Source organism: Chondrus crispus, genomic scaffold, assembly GCF_000350225.1.
Source record: "Chondrus crispus Stackhouse genomic scaffold, scaffold_27, whole genome shotgun sequence".
Taxonomy (NCBI): Eukaryota; Rhodophyta; class Florideophyceae; order Gigartinales; family Gigartinaceae; genus Chondrus; species Chondrus crispus.
Window position 1 is genome coordinate 245,672 of NW_005179169.1, and position 9,524 is coordinate 255,195.

Consider the following 9,524-nt stretch of genomic DNA (forward strand, 5'->3'; position numbering starts at 1 on the left):
CCTCTTTCTATAACACTGGACGTGTGGAATGATGTCATTTTGTCAAAGATGTACGGTACGGACCGTACTGTACATTACAGTACCGTAGGGTACGCTGATTGGATGATACTGGTTCGGAAGGATCCGGCCACTCTTCGTCTCCTCCGCGACAAAGACGAAAACTACTCTGGTCTTTTACCAACCCGCAAACGTGATACTTCCTGCTTTGCATACAACTCTGATCATTGCTTCTCTTCCTCTAAATACGCCTGCAACTGCCCCTCCCTTCTGCGCTCATCATCGTCAGGGTGGGAATGGCCCCGCGACGCAGCTCCCGGATACGAAAACCGACCATCAAGTCGGCGGCTGATGGGGTGGGCGATTCCACGCATTCTATGAAATCACCTAGAAAACGAAAGCGCCCTCTTTCAGATTCTCAAAGGACAACAGAGAAGATTGCAAAGAGGAATCACCGCCCCGCCAAACCGAAAGACGACAAGAAGGATGTTGACGAAAATGAGGTCAAGGTTGGGGACCAGGCCATCAGCGACGCTATGAGAAATAACTGTGCAGCCGCGGCTGAGCCCGAGAATGCCGTGGAAAACGAGGGTGCGCCCGACCGTCCATGGGGAGCTTTAGACGACCCCCACAAGCTCAAAGTTATCACATGGAACGTGGCCTCGTGCCGCTCCATGATCAAGAACGGCTCACTTTTACGCTACATACAGCAGGAGGCTCCCGATATTCTATGCTTGCAGGAAACAAAAATGACAGATAAGGCCGTCAAGGAGTTCCCAGAAGTAGCAGCCTACGATGTGCACTGGAACCATTCGGAGAAGAAAGGGTATTCTGGAGTAGCAATACTAGTGCGCAGGGATTTGGACGAACGGAAGAAGGTGCGGGTAAAGAGGGTAGAGGCGGGAATAGGGCTTGCTGAGGCGGACAAGGAGGGCCGCGTTTTAGTGTGCTACCTTTCAAGTGGAGCAGCGATTGTGAATGCGTACGTGCCAAATTCGGGTCAGAAGCTAGCGCGCCTAGAATTCCGAACGAAGGAGTTTGAGGCTGGGCTTCGAAAGTTTTTGGACGACCTAGCGAAAGAGCACCGGGTCGTCTACTGTGGAGATTTAAACGTCGCTCACAATGAAATTGATATCCACAACAGTAAAGCGAATCGCAAAAACGCAGGTCATACTCCCGAAGAAAGGGAGGAGTTTTCGAAGCTGCTGTCGAGCGGGGAAGGGTGGGTCGATTCCTTCAGGGAGCTGTACCCCAGCGTGCCAGGGTATACGTATTTTTCTCGGCGGTTCGGGGCGAAGCTGAAGAATGAGGGAAAAGGGTGGCGGCTTGACTATCATGTCATTGATAAGGCATCGTTCAAGAGTGGTGTGGTTGGAGATGTGTATGTGCGAACGCAGGTAGAGGGATCTGACCATTACCCGGTTGTGCTAGAGTATCGATTCGGTGAGAGCGGATGAGAAGCTGCGAACCTAGAGGCGGATCTTGGATGGTTGGCAATAAACGAACTCACTGGCACGACTACCCAGCTGAACGTCAAGCACTTCTCTTACGATATCGCTCAACTAACCCCGAGATGGACCTGTATCATTTGCGAACAAACCAAAAATGAAGAAACAGGTGTGAGGATAGATAGCTGCTTCTTCACCTTTTGGCCCCGTGCGAACAGCTAATCCCCGAGATCTGGGAATTTACGTACAGTACGGAGCATACAGTACCCAAGGATACACGTGTGCTTTGAAATAGATCCAGCGTTCTCGCCACTTGCGATTCCGTCACATCGACTCTGTGGCCTGCTTGAGAGAAACACCTCGACAAACCAAACGCATCCCACGCAACGGGGCCCCAACAAAATCCCCAACCACACGCACGCACCTCTTATGCCATGGAATGCGACGCGGCCGCGAGGGAAGCGTGAAGCGAGCCATCCCACGGATGGAGTCGTGGGAAGACTGTGTCGCCTCTCTGCAGGCCGGGGCCTCCCCTGAGGAACTGCTGCCCCGCATCCGTGCTCTCTTCTCGCGCCTGCCACCGCCCGGCGCTGCCCCCGCCGCTGAAAAACACCTGGCTGCGAGGACGCCGGTGGATGAGTTGTACTACACCATGGAGGATGGAAAGGTGTTTCAGATGCCTTACTTGCGCGCACCGTTCTTTTTGTGGGGGGCAGTAAAACGTGCGGCGGGGGAGGGGGCAGGGGAGGAGGTAAGGGTCGATACCGAGTTTGATGTGGATTTGATGGAAGAGTTCGGGCCGCGGTTTATTGATCCTCCTTTGGAAGAGGTGAAAAAGTTATTGGGGGAGCAACATCTCGCCGCTGCGGTTGGAGACAGAGACGGCGGACAGGACGTGGATTGGTCCTGTCATGGAATAGCCTCACCGATGAAAACAAGTGAGGAAAGTGTACAGAAACCCAAACAACAAAGGTTCACGGCAGACGGTATCAACCGTGTTACAAGGGATTTGGCGTTGTTTTTGGGCCATTCGAAAGCACTGCAAGAGGATGATGACGGCCCAGTTTGTGACTCGCTCTCGTTTCCAACTCTCTCTTTACAAGAATGGTCACTCGCATTTTCCGGACTGGACACTTGCTTCCTCGTAAGCGCAAATCGACTAGCCAAGCTGTTACTGGCGATCAATCAGCCATCCCTGGCAAGGCTTGTACTACAATCTATCTTTCCCTTTCTGCTGGCCGGCGACCCGGGCCCGACTGAGTCAGAGCATCTCATGTCACTGCTCTCTTTCTCTGCTAGTATTGCACAGCTAGAAAAACTCCCTACTGCTCAAGTACGCGCTCTCCTAGATGTATATCGGGGGACCAGCGGTGGTGTCCTTAGTGCTCTTGCTCAACTAATCATCGTTACCCATTCAAAGCGACCCTGTTGATCCGCTTTCTTGATAAACAATCGAACCTCACTGAGACACCGCCTCCTCATGAACATCGAGCATTCTAGTCTACTTCACCAAGCAGCTCAGTTCGTTGTACAACCTGCTTACAAACTGGGCACTCTTCCCGGCGCCTGTTGATTATATTTTCCGCAATACACGGCGTGCACCATTGATGCCCACACGGAATGAGCCGGATGTCCGGCACATTGTCAAGGCAAATCCCACACTCTCCCAGTCCACCGTCTGCTTCCGCACCTTCTCCAGATCGCGCTTCGCCTTCACCATACGCTTCTCCTTTTCTCTGCTTTCTATTAGATACACGCAACTGATCCCGGAGCATGTTCGTTAGATCTGACGATTCCGAGCTTGCCTGCGTGCTTTTCCTTCCAACTGATGACCCGCGCGCTATTTCTCGAGATGTGCCTCTCAACCTTGATGCCGAATCAGCGTTCGAATTCACCTCCAATCTATCCGATCTGCGTTCACTGGGATCAATCCACGCAAGGACTGGTCTGGACTCCGTCCCAGCGCGAATTTCAAACATATTTGTACCCTGTAGACACAAACGGAGAAGGCCCCCGAAGTTTCTGTCTAAGTAAGTGGTCGCATCAGGGATGTTCCAGTCGGAAAATCTGAGCCGCGAAATGATATCACACGGCCTCGCTTCGCCGCCTAGTAACGCCACTGCACGTTCGACCTCTCCGAGAGCTTCTTCCCGCGTTGGACCAGTAACTTGCCGATTGGTATGGCGGCGTTCAGTGTCAGTCGCAGGCTGTCGTGCTTGCAGGACAGGGACTCGTGCTTGCAGGACAGGGACTCGTGGTGAAGGCGGCGATCGCGTCGTCACTCTGCTTCTCCATTCCGCAGCTGTTTGTCCTGCGGCCCGAGAGTGGGCAACTGCAGTCCGGTGCCGACGGCCTCTCATGTGACTATCAGATTCACTCTGGCTGTGAAATCTAAGCCCACAGAGAACACAATCTAAACGAGAGCTCGATTCGGGCGTGGACGAAGAACCTCCCCCAGATGTTTGCTTCACCCTCGTGTATGCAGACGATGGAGAGGGCCTCTGACCCCCCTGCCGAGATGAATTGTGTCCTCCTTCTCGTTGCAGAAGCGATCTAGCAGTCGGAGCTGATGTCGGAGCTTTAGGCTCCACTGATGCTGGTATGTGCTCCTCGCCAAGAAGCGCCGCGTACGGATTGCCAGCCAAAGCAGGTCCCCCATCTTCATCAGACGAGGACGACACGTTCTCAGGGTTAGCAGGAGTGGGAGGGGGTTCAGGTGTAGCCCTCTTCTGGGCACTCTTTGTTTTGCGTTTCTTCCGGCGAGCACTGGATTTTCGCCTATTCGTGTTTATCGAGTTCCCGGAACCCACGAGCAATTCTTCTTCAGGGCTTACGACTTCAGTGTGCTTTGCTCCCTCTATATTTGTTGTGTTCCCTGACGGCCCGGCCTCATTACTCCCAAAGAGAGTCGGCGGTAGAAGAAGAGATGGAGCCAGGTCGGTTGTCTCTCGGATAACGAATGTCACGGCATCGAGTCTCTCTTCTAGGAACCTAACTTTCTTCTTGTCCACCGGCTTGCATGCCATGGCTTCCTGAAGAGACACAACAGCCTTTTTTAGAAACTCCGTGTAGTCTGCGCCTCTGTTTGTCTTCCTGATGGCTTGTTGAAGAAAAATATCACATTGCGCTGTCAACAACTCTATCTTACAGCAGACTTCCGGTGGGTTGCAACGCCACTCCTCCGAAACAAATATGTTACCTCGTTCGCAAAGGGCGAGGCCTTTGTCGATATCGCTCAAACTCTCCTTCCACATCGCCTGCTCCGAACGAACCTGTGCCCGTTTCAGAAACAGGCGTGGCTGACGTGGTCTACCAGTGATTGCGTGCGAAATCAAGTGAGTACCTTTCGCTATGTTCCCAGCATGACTTATATCATGCGCCGTTCTCTCGATCATGCGATGACGCGTCCGGTCCACTATTGTTACGATACGACAGCGCCAGTATTTTTCATTCCCAGAGCGCTCTCCGCAGGCCCTCTCAAAAGCATCCGAGAACGACTCACCTTGCTCAAGGTACATGGGCGGGTTCAGAGCGGGCTTCATCAGCCTTGTCATTAGATGAGATATATCTCTCAGTAATATATGATAAATCCATTCTTCTTCCTTTGTTACATGTCCAAGACGAGACCAATTAAAAAGATTCCTGTTCACATCTTCCGTACGGCTCGCTAGTAGGGTATCGCAAATGTCCAAATCATTCTCTGACTCTCCTGGCTTCAGCGACAATGACTTCTGCGCAACGACGGAAGCACTCTTTGAGAACTGGAATGATCTTCCCTTGTCGCCATGGTGGAAAGGGTCTGGAAATAATCCGAATAGGTTGAGTGTATCTCGGATCATGATAAAGAGCATAAAAAGGAAATCTATGTTCGGAAAAGAACGATAAATTCGTTCCAGAGATGATATAAAATTGTATTGTATGTCCCTCGCAAAGGCAACCTTGTCGCCTCGCCAGTAAACCTCGCTTTGCAGATGGCACAAGTATACCACACCATGGACAAGAGCTGGAACGTCAAAAGCCATTTCATATCCACTCGCATAGTATCCGGTTCCCTGCCACAGATCACGGGCCAGAAACGTTCTCCTTTCCCTTCGAGAGTCTGTTTCTATATCGTTTAGTGCACCTTTAGCCACGTCCAAATCAGTTGATACAAACCTTAAATTCCACATCTTTCGTGCAAAACAGCTGGCGCAACGCTTGTCGCAGATCTTTTTCTTCCGCTTGCTACTACTTGCCGCCGCGACGTGGTTCCCAAATATCCGCGTGAAGTCGACTGAGCGATTCGTTCTAAAAGTCTTTCCCATGACTTCTTTGAGCATAGCCCGTAGAATCATGGAGTGATTGCTTCCGTTTCCCTTCGCATTGCTCTCTTGATTTAAAATAGAGCGATGTTCATCTCGTCGTTCGGGCAGCAAGCCGGCGCTACGAGGGCCGCGCTCATCATCCGATTCATAGCATTCATCACTGACCTTGCCACGAAGTTCCCTCGCAGCTACCTCAGGCGGTAAGGTCGGCACTTTAAAGGGCAACTTTGCATGAGCTGCAATCACAGATGGTGAAAACGGAGACTTCAGACAGTCTGCGGGCGGCGGTGTTCTAGTCCTTGGTTTCACGAACCAAGGCTGAAAGTTGGTAGGCGAAAGCATCGAAGCTGTGGCTGAAGCAATAGCAGCACCGTTGGCTCGCCCCACGCCCTGTTTCGAGCTCAGTTCGCTGCTAACTTCAACCGTAGCTTTCGGATGTGCCGGAAACTGTCGCTTTTTGGCAGATCCTTGCGCGGGCTTCAGAGACTTCCTTGTTCGCTGAGGTCTACCGTCTGCAGTTTGAAGATTACGTGACGATTTGACAGAAGAATCGAAAGGAACCGGACCGTCGAAATCGCCGTCGCTGCCTTCAGAATCCGAGCCGCCATCTTCCTCGGAAACCAGATCTGGCATGTTACTATCTGTAGTCGCAACATTTTCGTCTCGCTCGCTTGAAGCGAGAGATGAAATGCTACCGTCTCCCGAAGAGTGGGAGTTCGCTAAATCTGGCTCACTGTACTGACCGCCATCACCCTCAAAGGGGCTCACAGACGAAACAGTGGGGCGATCGCTGAACTGATGGTCGCATGGACCGTTACCATGACGATGGAGATGAGGGCATAGGTCCTCGATCTTCACAAAGCCGTCCAGGTTGCCATCCTCTCCCTCTGAGTCGTCGTCGCTCCTCTCACTATCCCCTCCCCCTGAGTCTTCGTCGCTACTCTCTCCATCCCCTCCGTACTCATCCTTATCATCCTTCATCGTGGACACGCCTCCCGACGAGGATGAGCCAGCCTTGCGAGCTTTCGTGGAGCAGCTCAGTTTGGCATTCAGATGCCTCTCAAATGGATCGATGAGGGCGCTGAACTCCTCTTGGGGGATTTCGCTTCCGAAATTGTCAGCCAAGGATTTGCGCATCGAGGTTAGGACGTCTCGAGCAGAACTAGCCTCCTCAAAGTTGTCGAGCTCGATATTGGCACGGCCCATGCGGATCAATATCTTGCAGTACAACTTAGGATTTTCCATTCCCAGCTTGGGAAAGGCATTGAGACAGTCGAGGCACATGTCAATGCACTTCGGGTATTTAGCAAGATTGTACATGCATGTAGCGCGGTTGGAGATCAAAGTGGGATCTCCAGGGTTGAAGCGTGAGGCGAGGCCGAACCTGGCGTTGGCTTCTCGATACCGTCTCTGACGGAGAAGACGAACAGCGATAGATTTGAGATGGGCAGCAAACTGGGTTGCCTCCGGCGAGTTGGTGGCATAGTCGAACAGGGATTTGGCCTGCAGCTCGAGGTCCGCACGGACGGCACGGGATATGCCGACATTGTGACGCTCAGCTCGCGCAAAAAGAGACTTAAGGGCCTCTCTGCGCACGGTCCCCATCGACGCACGCCGGTGGGTAGGTCTTCCCGACGACGGGGGCATGATGAGATGGTTTCTCAAAGTAGGGGGCGGACGGTGTGGAGAACGGATCCAGCGTCTACACAAAACTCGTTAAACGTCGGCGTGGAAGCAAGACCGGGGGAGAGACTACCCTTGGGGCACTGGATAGAATCGGACTGGTTCTTCAGTAATTGTGAATTGGTGTACAATATGAAACGAAAGTGATCATTGGACAAATGACAGGGTGAATAGGGCATTACAGTCAGCTATGCAGACACCTCATCGACTTTAAAGGATTAAATTTGCGTCCTTGTTGGAGGTGCTGCATCTTTAATTCGAAGATAGGCGGAGATCGGGTATGTCCTCATCCCTGTTGGCGATGGACCCCTGCATGTGCTCAAAAATAACGGCTTTCAAAGAAGGTCGGCTGATCGCCATGCAGTGGTGCTTGTCTCCACACACACACATGCACAGCAGCACACCTAGAACCCAAGAACACACCGTCGTCCTTCCCGCCTATAAAAGGGCGTCTTAGGGAACTGACAGTGAATATGACGGCACGAGACTCTCGCCATCACAGGTTATTGGCACCATCGCTTAACCCGGTGCAGTCTGTGCGTGAAGAAAAAATGGAAGTTTAGTTTATCATACTACTACATGATTGGTTTCCAGCCTACCTCGGAGTGTGGGTGTATTAGTCTTCTTGCCCAACATTTTGCTCCCAAACTGTTAGCCCCTTTTAATTAACGAAAATCGCAACTAAATATGCGAATATTTAGGAAAGTGCGTGAAATCCTGTTTCAATTAGGAAGACCAGTTCCGACTAAAATGGATGCTATTTTGCGACTGTACGGAAAATGACTATTTTAGCAAGTCAGGGCGGACAGGCGCTCACTAAATTTGAAGACTGTTTCTCTTAACCTCCCTCCTCTTCGCCTCCTTCCCCTTTGCCTCCTTCTTCTTCGTCTCCTACCTCCCTCTCCGCTTCTTCCCTACCTTCCTCCCTCTCGTCCCCCTCCGTCTGCGCCTTCAAATACCCCCGCCATGACGGACACCATCCCGTGCAACCCCCAAAACATGCCACTCACAGCCTATTACGGCCTCTCAACGGTGCCACAACTGTTTCCCAACAGTCCCGGTCCCATCTAGCCGCCAAGAGGCGCTCGCTCACGCCGCCCACCTGACGAAAACCCTATCTTTGCCTGCTCTGCTTCATCACAGCGCCCGCCTACGCCGCACGTCCGAGTCTCTCGAGCGCAAACTGAACTTGTCCAAGCACCCTTACTCCGCCCACCTGTCCTGTCGTTCGCCCGCAACATTTCGCGGATCTCGCGAGGATCGAGAAGGAGATATGTCAAGTGCGCATGGGCAAGGAGAAAAGCCTGGAAACAAAGGTCCTCAAGCCAGGATTCCGCTACTGCAAGATCCTGAGAGGCCTGGGATACACTCATTTCATCGAGAAAAAAATCTGACATAGCCATTGGCCACATACTGAAGCGCGTTACCGACGACCTGCTGTGCAAGAGAATGGAATTGACTGTGGGAGAACGGGTACCGACCGGTGTCGGTAAACGTAACGACCCGGAGGGAGATCCCGTAGGGGTGATCAGACGATATTGGAAAGGCAGGGGGGTAATTCAGCTTGTACACGGGGTGCACGTACCGCCACGGGTGACAGGTGGCGGCGGAATGGCCACGTGTACCGCCGTACGTATAACGTCCCGATCGGGTACAGTAGACTAGTAGTTCCTACTGTAGGGGCGTAGAAATTAGTGTGATGAAAGTGTCAACCGGGGGAGTCCCAGCTAGCACACGTGGTGCGCGCTCTGCCTGCGAGTACAGGTGGCAGGAGCCCAGCCACGTGTGCTGCTGTGCAGATTACTCCCCGGTGGAGTACAGTAGAGGTACTCCACTGTAGTGATCCAAAGTAGAAGTGGATCACTACTGTACTGCCCGGTCGCCGGAGGTCGACGTACTTAGGGGCTGAGGCAGTACGCTCCCAGAGTAAAAAGGGGGTAGCGACCCCCGGGGCGAGAACTTAGAAGAAAGAGGCAGATCGTCCCGCACGGGTTATTCTTGAGGGCCGGAAGCACACGCTCCCCAGTTTGGTCGTTCCACCGCCTGGTGGAAGCGTATGCCCATTGAGCCCTATCCCCTCCGGGGTCGCAAT

General features: G+C 52.6%; 3 protein-coding genes; 2 read left to right on the forward strand and 1 right to left on the reverse strand.

Annotated features, from left to right (window-relative positions):
- Positions 1-374: 374 nt before the first annotated feature.
- On the forward strand, positions 375-1,542 carry CHC_T00005119001 (hypothetical protein). XM_005716921.1 is given in 2 exon segments: positions 375-1,454; positions 1,455-1,542. The coding sequence occupies 1 exon segment, from the start codon at positions 375-377 to the stop codon at positions 1,452-1,454; it is 1,080 nt and encodes a 359-aa protein (XP_005716978.1). The 3' UTR covers positions 1,455-1,542.
- An 831-nt stretch (positions 1,543-2,373) lies between these two features.
- CHC_T00005120001 (hypothetical protein) lies at positions 2,374-2,913 on the forward strand. XM_005716922.1 is given in 2 exon segments: positions 2,374-2,877; positions 2,878-2,913. 1 exon segment carries the CDS (start codon positions 2,374-2,376, stop codon positions 2,875-2,877), a length of 504 nt encoding a protein of 167 aa, XP_005716979.1. The 3' UTR covers positions 2,878-2,913.
- A 28-nt stretch (positions 2,914-2,941) lies between these two features.
- Positions 2,942-7,396, reverse strand: CHC_T00005121001 (hypothetical protein). The gene has a single exon (XM_005716923.1). The coding sequence runs from the start codon at positions 7,394-7,396 to the stop codon at positions 2,942-2,944; it is 4,455 nt and encodes a 1,484-aa protein (XP_005716980.1).
- Positions 7,397-9,524: the final 2,128 nt, after the last annotated feature.

Coding starts and splice junctions, on each gene's coding strand:
- CHC_T00005119001 (XM_005716921.1), top strand. CDS start 375: ATGAAATCACCTAGAAAACGAAAGCGCCCTCTTTCAGATTCTCAAAGG.
- CHC_T00005120001 (XM_005716922.1), top strand. CDS start 2,374: ATGAAAACAAGTGAGGAAAGTGTACAGAAACCCAAACAACAAAGGTTC.
- CHC_T00005121001 (XM_005716923.1), bottom strand. CDS start 7,396: ATGCCCCCGTCGTCGGGAAGACCTACCCACCGGCGTGCGTCGATGGGG.